Source organism: Chiloscyllium punctatum, chromosome 17 (assembly GCF_047496795.1).
Source record: "Chiloscyllium punctatum isolate Juve2018m chromosome 17, sChiPun1.3, whole genome shotgun sequence".
NCBI lineage: Eukaryota > Metazoa > Chordata > Chondrichthyes > Orectolobiformes > Hemiscylliidae > Chiloscyllium > Chiloscyllium punctatum.
The window spans coordinates 75,937,935-75,951,497 of record NC_092755.1 but is presented as its reverse complement, the minus strand read 5'-3'; the positions used below and the strand labels follow the sequence as shown (position 1 = coordinate 75,951,497).

The window sequence follows — 13,563 nt, the reverse complement described above, 5'->3', positions numbered from 1 at the left end:
AGTTTAATACCTTTATTTAGTTAGAATGAGTTAAGGATTGAGCCGACTCTCTTCTGATTTATAAGTTATGTTACTGCACTGGGTCGTGGCTGACCAATAAATGCTTCCTATTATTAATTTTAATTGCTTTCACTACCCTTATTTGTGCTACTAATTAATGTTTTATTGTGGATCTAACCAAAACATCCCGATCAGGATAAACCTGACCTGCATCTATGACTGCTGTTTACCAAATACACTGTAAATTCAGTACAGAATTAACATTTATTTCAAAAAATGATTTTCCTTTTGTGCAACCCTATTAAATGTTATGGGGGTTAGTTAGTCTAAAATAGCTTCAAGCTGAACTTTATCAACAGATATTGGCATATTTTCATGACTCTGATTTATTCTTCAGGAAGCAATCCAGTTGGATGGGGAGATCTTTTTTGCCTTGTTGCGTAAGGTTTCACCAGTGGCACATAAACACCTTAACAAGTACAAAATTGATCCCATCCTGTACATGACGGAGTGGTTCATGTGTGCATTTTCAAGAACTTTGCCGTGGGTATCTGTGTTGAGAATTTGGGACATGTTCTTCTGTGAAGGTACATCATCTGTGTTTGTATTATTAGCTATATATTAACACCAGCATCTGCCATCTGATCTATAGGAGATGCCTAAATACAAGCTTGCAGGAAATGACCAGTAATTTGCAAATGGCCTGTTTGCTATAAAGTGCATATCAGAGGGTAACTGAGATTATTGTGCAAGGTGGGGAGGGGAGGGTGTATTGAGATGGATAGAAAACTGGTTGGCAGAGAGGAGGAATTAATGGGTCCTTTTCAAATTGGCAGGCAGTAACTAATGGGGTGCCACAGGGGTAGGTGCTGTGGCCCCAGCTAGTCACAAGAAATATAGATGATTTGGATGAGGGAACAAGATGTAACATCTCAAAATTTGCAGATGACACCAAGTTGAGTGGGAGAGTGAATTGTGATGAGGATGTGGAGATTCTTCATCTTGATCTGGACAGGCTGGATGAGAGGGCAAATCAATGGCAGATAATTTGGATAAATGCTATTCACTTTGGAAGCAAAAACAAAAAGTAGATTACTACCCAAATGAATGTAAATTAGGAGTGTGCAGTGGGCCCTGGGTGTCCTTGTGCTGAAGATGAGCAAGTAGCCACAGCAGGCAGTAAAGAATGCAAATGGTATGTTGGCTTTCATTGCAAGAGGTTTTGAGTACAGTGCCTTGGTGAGGCCACGACTAGAATATAGTGTGCAGTTTTGGTCTCCTCTTCTGAGGAAGGATGCTCTTGCTCTCGAGAGAGTGCAGCGAAGGTTTACCAGGCTATTTCTTGGGATGGCAGGTCTGGGAGAGATTGACTGACTGGATTAGGATTGTTTTTGCTGGAGTTCAGATAAATGAGGGGGCATTTAATAGAGATGTTTAAAATTCTAAGAGGACTAGACAGGGTAAACACAGGGGGGATGTTCCCGATAGTGGGTATGTCCAGAACTAGGGTTCACAGTCCGATTCAGGGTAGACCATTTAAGACAGATGAGGATACATTTCTTCAACAAACGAGTAGTGAGCCTGTGGAATTCATTACTACAGGAAGTAGTTGATGCCAAAACATTGAATGTGTTCAAGCAGTGGCTTGATATTGTACTTGGGGTGAATGGGATCAACTGTTATGGGCAGAAAGCAGGATTAAGCTGTTGAGTTGAATGATCATCCATGGCAGAGCAGGCTTGAAGGCCTGAATGACCACCTCTGCTCCTATCTTCTATGTTAACTGACATAACATGAGAATGTTATGCTTAGGCATGTAGCTTTTGCTATGCATCTTTACCAGTGATATTTGTGTTTTTATCTAAAATTGGGAACTGCTCTCTCTTGTCATCAATACTGTCCCACATTCTTTCGTCACACAATAACATGTCTTGTGAAGTGCTGCACGTGTCCTAAATGACAGTGCTATTCTTTCTATGTTCCATGTTGTGTACACAGGTGCCCATGTGTTGTCTTGCTTTTTGAGGTTACTAGCACAAGTGAAATGAGTTTATGCAACGTCATTTCAATTTAGAGACTGTAGGTCCCATGGGAGGAGTTGCTCCTAACTGGCACTAAATCCACGGTTTCACTAGATATCTGATGTGGGAAATAGTAAATGTAATTACTGCAGTTGTAGTGTGCCTCTGAGACTGACCCAAGATGTATCTTTGGGACTGCTTTCTCCTGTAATTAACCATGGTATAACTGGCTAAGAATGCTAATGATGAACAGTTCACAAAACTTGAAGCGTATTCTTTCCATTTGTCACATTCGTTGCTTTGAACAATATGATTATCAAATATGCTAATTTTAATAACAGTTATAACTAACTTTTTAAAATATTCATTCATGAGATTATGGGTATCATCTGAGGTCAACATTTATTACTTGTCAGTATTTGCCTTTTTTAATGGCATAAGTCACAATGTTTGTTTGTTCAAGAATGTTTCCCAAACATTGCAATCGCAAATTAATTCAGAATGAGCCATATAATCTCCTGGATAAAATAAAATCTATTGCCATTTTGTCACAGTTCGTACCATCTGGTAGATAGTATTTCAAAAATAAAACTGTAAATGATCAAAATGAGATCATTTTGTCGTGTTATTTTGTTACATTTTCATAGAACTTAAACATGTATAAGCTCTTTTGGAAATTTTGACTATAATTTGAATTTTGCCTTGCCAGCATTCACTAGTTACTTTCCTTTGCTATTTATTCTAAGAATATAATTCTTCAGTCTCTTATGCACATGCTTAAATCCTTTGTCAATTGGATAAATATTTGTAAAGATCGTTTCCTTCTATTTGAGGACTGCAAAACTATTTTTCATTTTTAAAAAAGTTGCAGTAGTAGTTTTTATGCTTTGTGTTCTGAGGAGCAAACATTGGTGGAAAGCAAAAAATGAAATTGCCTTTTGTTAAAAATGAAATGTAGCCTGCTGTTCTAGAGTAGCAATTTATTCCTTGCTTTGTTTGATTCAGTAGCTCCCCAGAACAGGGGCAGATTGTTTGCTCAAATTTTGCTTAATTTTAATGTTGTTTCTGATGCTTGTTAATGTCGCTAGTTGCTATTTGATTTTCCATTTTTGTTTTATCCAGGTGTAAAGGTAATATTCCGTGTTGGTCTCATTCTGTTGAAGTATACACTTGGCTCATCAGAAAAATTGAAAAAATGTCAGGGTCAGTATGAGACCATGGAAAAACTTCGTAGCATTGATCCCAGATATATGCAGGATGGCTTTCTCGTACGAGAGGTATGAGTCCAGTCAAAATTATTGTCCTTCTGTCTGATTGTAAGATGATAGAATATCATTCTGATGATCCATGCTAGACTGTCTCTCTCAATTTTTGCTCCCATCAGATGTGAGAAAGGAAAGGTTGACGTAGCTGCTATAGACTAATTTTAGACCATTATCTGACCCTGGAATGGGGAAAGACATTGATCAGACTTGACCAGTTGCATTACAAGAGGTTGTATTTATCTAACATGTTAAATGTATTGAGGCATCCCAAGGGCAAATGACAAGAATGAATGATCAAGAATGAACAAAATTAACATGTAGGTGTTGGGAGAGACGACAGTAAATAAGCTTGATCAAAGAATGAAGGAGCAATCTGAAAAGGAGAAAAGAGATTTAGAGTAATGACTAAAAGACAGCAGAAATTTAACCAAGCTCAAGTTTTGAATGTGCAAAATGGGAGGCCCAAAAGACCATTGGAATAGATCTTTCTGGAGCCAACAAAAGCATGAGTGAAGGCCTCAGCAGATACACTCTCAGAGATAGCTGATAACATAGAGCAAGAAGCAGGTAATTCTATGAAGAGGACATAGCAATCATAGAATCATACAGCACAGAAACAGATCCTTTGGTCCAACTTGTCCATGCCAAACAGATATCCCAATCTAATCTAGTCCCATTTGCCAGCACTTGGCCCATATCCTTCTAAGCCCTTCCTATTAAAAGCCATCTGGATGGGTATATGAATTGTTGCAATTGTACCACCCCCCACACTTCCTCTGGCAATTCATTCCATACATGTACCACCCTCTGCATGGAAAAAGTTGTCCCTGAGGTCCCTTTTATATCTTTCCCCCTCACTCTAAATCTATGCCCTCTAGTTATAGTGACCAGTAGGGATACCGCAGGGATTGATTCTGGTCTTCTTAATTTTTATAAAAGACTTGGTTGAGGAAGTGGAAGGGTGGGTTAGTAAGTTTGCCGATGATACAAAGGTTGGTGGAGTTGTGGATATTGTGGAGGGCTGTTGTAGGTTGTAGCGAGACATTGACAGGATGCAGAACTGGGCTGCTAAGTGGCAGATGGAGTTCAACCTGGAAAAGTGTGAAGTTGTTTCCTTTGGAAGGTCGAATTTTAATGCAGAAACAGGGATAAAGGCAGGATTCTTGGCAGTGTGGAGGAATAGAGGGATCTTGGCAGTCCATATCCATAGGTCCCTCAAAGTTGCCACCCAGGTCAATAGGGTTGTAAAGAAAGCATATGGTATGTTGGCTTTCATTCGCAGGGGGTTTGAGTTTAAAGGCTGCGAGGTTATACTACAGTTGTATAGCGTCCTGGTTAGACTACACTTGGAATATTGTGTTTGCTCTGGTCTCCTCATTTATAGGAAAGATGTGGAAGCTTTAGAGAGGGTGCAGAGGAGATTTACCAGGATGCCACCTGGACTGGAGGGCATGTCTTATGAAGAAAGGTTGAGGGAGCTAGGGCTTTTCTCATTGGAGCGAAGAAGGATGAGAGGTGTACAAGATGATGAGAGGTAAAGATAGAGTGGATAGCCAGAGACTTTTTTTTCCATGGTAGAATTGTCTGTCACAAGGGGGCATAATTTTAAGGTAATTTAGGGGAGATATCAGAGGTAGGTTCTTTACACAGTGATGGCTGCGTGGAATGCACTGCCAGCAGTGGTGGTAGAGTCAGAGACATTAGGGACAATTAAGTGACTCTTGGATAGGCACATGGAAATTAGTACAATGAAGGGTATGCAGGGTAATCAATTTTGGAGTAGGATAAAGGGTGCACAACATTGAGGGCTGAAGGGCCTGTACTGTGCTATACTGTTCTATGTTCTAAGATGTTCATAATGCGTGGTGGAATTGGTGGTTAGAAAAAGGTTTGTGGTGAAGACCGAAGACAATAGTTTCACACTTCCATCTATTTGTTTGGGGGAAAAATAATGCAAACAGCTTAACAAGTGAGGCAACAGAACGGCCAAGAGATAATGTTGTCAATATACATGTGGAAGTTGATGTCTATGCAGCAATACGTGAGAATGGGGGTTGGAAAGAAATCTGTTATTTCATCAGAGACCATTTCAGCTCATTGAATTCATGACCCTGTAAATCAACTGAGTCAGTCCCATTCATAATTGCCCTTGAATATCTTGTTCAGCCATTTCAGAGGGCACATAAGTGTCGGCTGTAGATTCTGGATTCCAACACAGGCCAGATGAGGAAAGAATAGCAGATTTCCTTCTCTCAAGAAGGAGTTTCTAATGATATTTGATGGTCACCATTACTAAGATTTAAAATATGGACATAGATTTATAATGTATTAATTGGATTTAAATTCTCCCAGCTGCTGTGGTGGAATTTGAACTCTTGTCTCAAGAGCATTAGTCTGTGTCTCTGGATTACTACACGAATGACATTACTACTATCACACCATCTTGATGATTTGCAAAAACAAATGCCTGACTGATTGCAAAAATTAAAGTAAATCCAAATATCTGAATATCTTTTCATAGAGCCATCATAGATTCCCTACAGTGTGGAAACCGGCCCTTTGGCCCAAAAGGTCCACCTCGACGCTCAAAAGAGTATCTCACCCAAACTTGTTCCCCATTACCCTACGTTTATCCCTGACTAATGCACCTAACCTACACATCTCTGAACACTGTGGGCAATTTAGCATAGCCAATTCACCTAACCTGCGCAAATTGTGGGAGGAAACCGGAGCACCTGGACGAAACCCATGCAGACACTGGGAGAATGCGCAAACTTCACACAGACAGTCGCCCGAGGCTGGAATTGAACCCGGGTCCCTGCTGCTGTGAGGTAACAGTGCTAACCACTGAGCCACCGCTCCTAGTGTTTTACTGAAGTACACACTTTACCTTCTCCAACTACTACGCAGAATTAAAGATTACTTGATAGCAGTGAATCTGGGTGGCCGACATTCCCTGAGGAATGTTTTTGAGTTCCACTTTGCCTAAACATTACTTAAGAATAACATGGTTTGCATTTATAGGGTTTTTCATTCCCACAATCACTGAATCCATTTTTAAGACCATTGTTATTCTGCAGTTCATGTCTTTAGTACACTGGCTTGGTTGAATTGTCTGATGCTGTTTATTCAATGTTAAAGGTGCTGTAAAATAAAGTATTTCAAGCTGTTGTACCAATATTTTTGGAAGTTGACAGCCAAAGACTTCTGCAATGGATGAGGTTACAACATTTTTCAGTTTATTTCAGTGGTTCAGAAATTATTCTTGTGTAACCAGCAAAGGAAATGGTTTTAACCCTCCTTTATAGCTTGTAGAAAGCACTTGCAATGTCATTATCTTTCAAAGAGCTGTTAATGGATGCTGTTGTAGACAGTTTCTGTTAAATTTGATTTTTTTCTGTTAAAAGCAAACTTGAATGCAGAGTAAAATAGTAAAGGATTTACCCATTATCCCTTTACTCACTGACCTACATTGGCACTCACTCAAATTTATACCTTCTGACAAATTTGCCCCTGCAACCCAACCATCTAAATGTCTGAAATCTCCTTTAGCCCATTTACCTTTGAGATAACTGCATCATTGCAGTTCTGGAAAATGTTTGCTCCATTATTAGTGTCCATGCCTTCACCGTTTAGGTAGCAAGCAATTGATTGCCTTCACTCAACCTCTAAGTTTAAGATTTTTCCTTCTTAAAAAAGAACCCACCTCATTTTACCTGCCTTAATGTCTCCTTTTTATTTCGTTTGATAAGTCTGAGTTGCTATAGAATCCCTAACTGCATGAAATGCGCCATGCAAAGTTGTTGTTTGATGGAGGTGTCTATTTTGGTTCTTTAAATGGTACAACTGATGCTAATGCGTAAACTCTGAGAAATTCAGTCCTCCAAAGGTCAACTCTTGCCTCGTCCTACTATTTGGGGCTTGTATGTTAACTGTGCACATTAGCATAGAAAAACATTGTTGCCATGGTAGTTGAAACATTTCCAAAAATAATCATGGCCCCACATAGGTTTAACATGAAATGCCTCCTATCAGTTATAGCTGAACAAACTAACTGCATCACTGCTTTGTAACACATGCCCATGTCAGTGTGAAGTGCTCACCAGTATTTTTGACAATTAAACTGAAACTCATTTGTAGAAGTCTTGGAAGAACACCTTTTTATCAAATATTTTTCTTAATTTTGGATTGAATAATAAGCACTCGGCTTATTTCTAATGTAAGTTATAATATAGAGGGCACTTGTCAGTTTTACTGAGGAATGCGTGCTAAACATGTAAAACAAGTAGATGTACAGCATTCCAAAACACACTCTGATTATGAAATCTAATAGTTGTGGACACACCTAGTCCAGGTATGGTTGAAACTAGGGTTGGGGAGTAGATTTGGTTATGAAGTACAAATGAGGAAGCAAATGTAATCAAACAATGAATATGGAAATGTTAAGCCAAATCCTCAAATTAAATGGGGTAGATTAAGACACTACAAATTTGCAAGATCAATTTGGAAAAAATACAAAGCCTAATGAACAAAAGGATTATAATGTAAGGAAATGAGGTGAAACTTAATTGCCAGTGAAGTGGTTAATTTGAAATATCTTCATTCTTCTTTCCATCACTTAGCTATTAGCATGGTACTCAATATACATTGTTGAAATACATACAAAGATCATTAAGGCCCCATAGGTCGAGTACAATGAAATTAAAGAAACAAGTATGTGTGAATAGGTAGGTAGTGACCGACATAAGGAAAAGCCACTGATGCTCTAACTACAAATGATAGAAAACTGGGCTCAAATCTGAAACTCCAGAAAGTGGGAGAATGAGTCAGGAAGTACACAGCTACAACCATTTTCCTTTAATCTTGGTAGCATTTTAACTTTTGATCTAGACATTCAAAAGTCATTTGTTTAGATATATCTTATGAATGTATATTGTTGATAAATGTGTTGTCTTGTTTACTGTTGCTAATGAGTGAAGTATGAATGTAAAACATTTCCATTGAAATTATTCACTATCCATACTGTAAGTAACATGCATCCTACCACAGTTTTCCCATAATGAGTTCTGTGGAATGCTTTCCCTGACTTGACCATGATGTTGGCAGCATTGTGGACCCAGATCTTGTGTCCCAAAAGCAGTGAGCACTGAGCTTTGTCACTTCTGAGGGTCGCAGGACACAGCAGTTTTCATGGAACTGACTTGTTTTTGAATTTGGAATGTGTAGAGCATGTTTGATTTCAAAGGGCCACTTTACCAGTGGTCCTGCTGGGACCTGAAGGTGTATAAAATTGGGCATTTTGCCCCAGATTTACCTTGATTTTGTACACCGATTTATTTCAGGATTGTCTTGCCAAGTGTAAAGGTAATGGGTTGCTTGGATTTAGCCCTTGGTGCCAGGACTGATGCACAGAAAGAGATATTGAAATTTGAATTACAAGTGGATTAAAGACCAGATTAAAATTACTTACCTGTCATTGAGCTTAAAATAGATCTTGTGATATCGAAAGGGGTGTGGCTTCACTGGAATTGCAACTTACTGTTAGGCCTTCTTACTTGGTTTGTTGATGGATATTTGCTGTAGCAGGGAGAACTAGTTCCTGTTGCATTCACAAAGAAAATGGGAGTATTTTTAAATAGAGAACAATGTGAGCAGCACTTGGCCAATGTCTAGAAAATCTGGCAAATCTTAATGCACAAAATGCTGGTGACATACTATTCTGAAATCATTTTAGTCACTTTAATGCAAAAAAACCCCTCTAATTTCTGTGGATTTTATCTTGTTCAGTCTTTTATGATTGCGAACAATATCCTGGCATTAGGTTGGGAGTAACTTGCTTATAGCCTAATGCATTCAGGCAAAGCTAGATTAATCCATGATGCCTCCAAACAACACGAAACATTTTGTTCAGTATTTGTTAATGATATGATTAGAATTGAGCCTTACAGAAGCCTTTTACTAAATAAAGCTTCCTCAAGCCTGTTTGAACTGGTGGAGAACTTATCCTTCTGCTATGGATCTATTCTTTCTGACGGCAGCAAAGTGCATCCTTTGGGTGCAATCTAAGATCTGACAGTTTGAGCCCAGCTTTCTACTCCTCTCAGTCTTCAGAAACTGGGCTAGGGGATGAAGGGAACCATCTGGATCCACAGTGTTAACGAGGTCATGTTCAGTCATGATGGATTGCAACATTTTGTTTTCTTTTCCTAAGAAACTCTCATTACTCAGGCACAGTCACCAATCATCCCTCACCTTTATTATATATAATTGTAACTATATGTGATTCAAACTGCAATTAACTACACTCTGCACAGATCCTATACAAGGACATGACCAGTTGGAGGGAAGTTCACCTCTGGATGTAGACATAACTAGTGCAAAGGAAAGTGATTTGTTTATTTGAAGGTAAAAACAATGACTGCAGATGCTGGAAACCAGATTCTGGCTTAGAAGTACTGGAAAAGCACAGCATCCGAGGAGCAGTAAAATCGATGTTTTGGGCAAAAGCACTTCAGGTATTCCTGATGAAGGGCTTTTGCCCGAAATGTCAATTTTACTCCTCCTCGGATGCGCCTGAACTGCTGTGCTTTTCCAGCACCTCTAATCCAGAATCCATTGTTTATTGGACGTCAGTCATATCAGCCCAGATGTTCCTCAGGGCAGCATCCAACATGAACCACCTTTTTAACTGCAGTAATAATGACTTTTTCCTCTCTGCCACTCCCACCAATATCTCCCAACTCTCCCACCACCTGCCCCAACTTCCGCTCCACCACACGGTGTTGGGGTGGGGGGGGGGGGAGGAGAGTAGAGGAAGGAATCTGAAAATTGCTAACATTTAGTTTCATTCACAACTCCTTGGATAGCAAAGCAATCTGCCACATGAAACAACAAGGTCTAGACAACATTCAGATTTAGTTGAGTGGTAGGGCTTAAAGGGAAAAAAAAGCTAGCAAGTTTTGAAGATGTGTAGCTCCGGTTGAGGTTCTGGATGTAGGTTTGCTTGCTGAGCAGAAGGGTTTGTTTTCAGACGTTTAGCCTCCAGATGAAGCACGAGTGGTGTAGCCCGCTTTCTATTCCCAGCTTAAGGCTGGGAACTTCACAACTTAAACTGTAGATTTCAGTTAATTGCTAACCACACAATAGAAGCAAGATTAACTTTGTACAAAATATTTTGAATTTCACCATTCAGTCTAGTGATAATTTTTGGGATAAATATTAGCCAGATGATGCCAGCTGTTCTTTGAGTTAGGACAATGGCTTTTTACTGTTCACCTGAGTGCAGTTGAGGGCTTTGTTTAATGTTTTACCCAAAAGACGCGGGGAGATGGGAACATTCCTAGTAGTCTGGTCAATGTAAAAAGAATATATGGAAATGAATAAAATGCCTTTTTATATACTTTTTTAAAACAGATAATTGAACTTCCTATCACTGAAAGGGAGGTTGAAAAAGAACATTTAATTCAGCTGAAGAAGTGGAAGGATACGCATGGTGACCTCAAATACCAGCCTCCTCCTAGATTGCATGGCGCTAAAGCAATCAATGAGGCTGAGCCTCATTCTCAAAAAGCCTTGGTGCAGATGCCATCCATAGTGGTACACTCCCCGCCAGTGTCTCCTGATTCAGGTAGCAATTCCAAGAAGAAAAAGGATAAGAAAATGTCAAAAGAACAAAAGAAAGAACAGAAGAAACAGAAAAAGACAGGAAAAGTAGAAACAATGGCAAATGGATCTACCGCTGATGAGACCAATAGAATTTTAAAAGATGAACAAAATGTTACCCAACCAGTAGAGTTTGCAAAGGAGCTAAATCAATCGATGCTGAAAAAGGACACTCAACTACAGCAGTCTGAACAAAGTCTCAGCTCGGAAGAAACAGAACAGGACACATACTTATGAGATGAATCATTCCAGCACTCGGTGGGTGTGGTGCAGGGTGGAGGGGGAGGGGGGGGAGAGACGAGAGAGGGCAACGTTTCATTTCACATTCAAATCATCATTCCGTAAGAGAACTGACATTGCATGGCAAGATGGGGCCATTGATAGTATATGTACGTACTTAATACAGTTGACAAGATATGGTGGTTCTTTCGTTACTTAACACAGTGACTTGAAACATGAGAAATTGGTACAAGTTTAGAAGTTTTGAGTTATTTTCACTGTTGATTTGTGTGGTTAAGCAATTCAAAGAATGGCCAAAACCAGGGACATAATTTAATCAGCTAGTGAAACTAGTTAGGAAGAATCTGCTTCATATGTTCACCTTTACTGAGTTCAACACAAAACTCTAATTGAATGAATTGTTAGCTGTCATCAGCAGAGTAAATTTTTTTGAAGAAAATGTAAATATTTTTGCAATATTTTTCAGTAAACAATGTCTTGTATGGAGTTGCTAGTATTGTAAAGATATTTCTTCTTGGTTTTCATTCCAGGTTAAGATTAATGATATTTATAGGGCATTTTGTTTTTATTATTCTTTGGTCAGATGTTTCTCTGTTCCCATTTCTATTTTGAAGTAACAGTGAATTGCAGTAGAAAGGAAGAGACCATTATTAAGCTATTGCTGAGAACTTGACATGAGGTGTTCATTAGAATTATTTGAATTAATTTAATGTCTGTACGTGGTGGGGAATTGAGTCAGGGTTTTGGCTTGGGATAGAGGATGTGCTGCCATATGTTTGTATGATTTAAAACACTCTACTTGTATATTCATTTAATATTCATAACATTTCTTCTATGTACAGAAATTACAGTTGAAGAAGAAATGGAGACTAAATATGCCCATTTAGTATATGTTTTGCAGGCAATGTTAATGCCGTGCACATACACACAGTAGTAAGCAGGGTAGTTAACCATGACACCATAGAAAAACAATGTATCGTCCAAATGAATTAGCACTTTTCCTTAACCTTGAGGGATGTAAATTTAAGCTGTTTTACAAGAGGTTTTGTAAATTCTCTTGATAAACTGACTAAGAACCAGAATTAAGTGCTGCTGTTGTATAATCCAGCTATTTTTCTACAAATTATCAATGCACAATGGATTTGCAGCAGTTGCGAAGATATTTAAGTGCTATATAAACCCATAGATTAAACTCAATTTTCTGTCCTTGCATATAATGAAGAATATAAGATTATAACATAATATAATGTCTAATTTTGGTGTTTGATTGCTCCACATTCCTTGAGACTAATAAAACAGCCAAATATAGATGTGCAAACAAAGTTAAACTGTCTGGTCTAACATACTTTTTTTGTATTTGAAGAATCATAAACTATTTGTCAATTTGTTTTATGTGCAATCTACGATGAAAATACTTGCAGCATATTGAATAATGGCAAATTCCATGTGGCTATATAGTGTATGTACTTTTAAACTTAACATAATTAGATTATTTATCTACAAATTGCTACATTTAATAAGTTCATCTAAGCTACACGTATTATCTTGCTGATGTCATGGATCCATAACAAAATCAATAAAATATTCTGGAAAGCCTGCTTTGCTTTATTAATTCTGTTTTGTTTGTTTTTCTCAAATTTACTGACATCCAATAGTTTAGTGAATAGGGTGGTTAGTTGGTAGTGAGTCTAGTCTTTTTTGGGTTAAAAAGAAAACCCCTTTTAGTTGTAATGCCCAACACCAAACATGTAGATAGTTTGAAATGACTTTCTGTCGTGTAAAAACAAAAGTCCAACAGTGTCATTACCATAGAAATCACATCCAGAAAATTCCTTATTAGCTACTTTCACACAAATCTTATCTGTATCCTTACAGAAAAAAAATGCAGATGCCTCAAAATATAGTGCTAATGTGTGAAACACCCAGCTTTGCCCAATTCTGATTGCCATCTCATCTGTCTTAAATCTGAATTTGCACTTCCTCCATGTCATCAATGAAAGAACAAATGCCATTCTTTTCTACTCCTACCAGAAACGTTGCCATTTAGCTCTAAGCCTATCCATCTTCCTGATTGCTTCATGAACCCTGTTACCTGTTTTTCTCTTTCAACTTGAGCTATGTTTTAAACACATCTATCCTGACAATAACCAAAGCTTGCTTATTTTAATTCTATAACCACAATGATCTCTTTCTCAGTACTATATTAGTAATCAAAAATTCCTCCAGAGAACATAGAAGCAGTTGGAGGTCATTCAGCCCATTGATTCTGCTCTGCCATGCAATGAGATTATGGTTGATCTGAAAATCTTCAACCCCACTTTCCTGCTTTATCTCTCTAACTGATTCCCTTTCTCGCTTAAAAATCTGTCTCAGCC

The 13,563-nt window shown here is 38.4% G+C and overlaps 1 protein-coding gene across 1 annotated transcript in view; it reads left to right on the top strand.

Moving 5' to 3' along the window:
- The window catches only part of tbc1d10ab (TBC1 domain family, member 10Ab), a 60,824-nt gene extending 48,040 nt beyond the window's left edge, over positions 1-12,784 (top strand). The window contains exons 7-9 of the mRNA XM_072587558.1: positions 398-587; positions 3,144-3,298; positions 10,700-12,784. Of these exons, the coding sequence (XP_072443659.1) occupies positions 398-587; positions 3,144-3,298; positions 10,700-11,185 (831 nt within the window). The 3' untranslated portion in view covers positions 11,186-12,784. The remainder of the gene's footprint in view (positions 1-397; positions 588-3,143; positions 3,299-10,699) is intronic.
- The last annotated feature ends 779 nt before the right edge of the window (positions 12,785-13,563 follow it).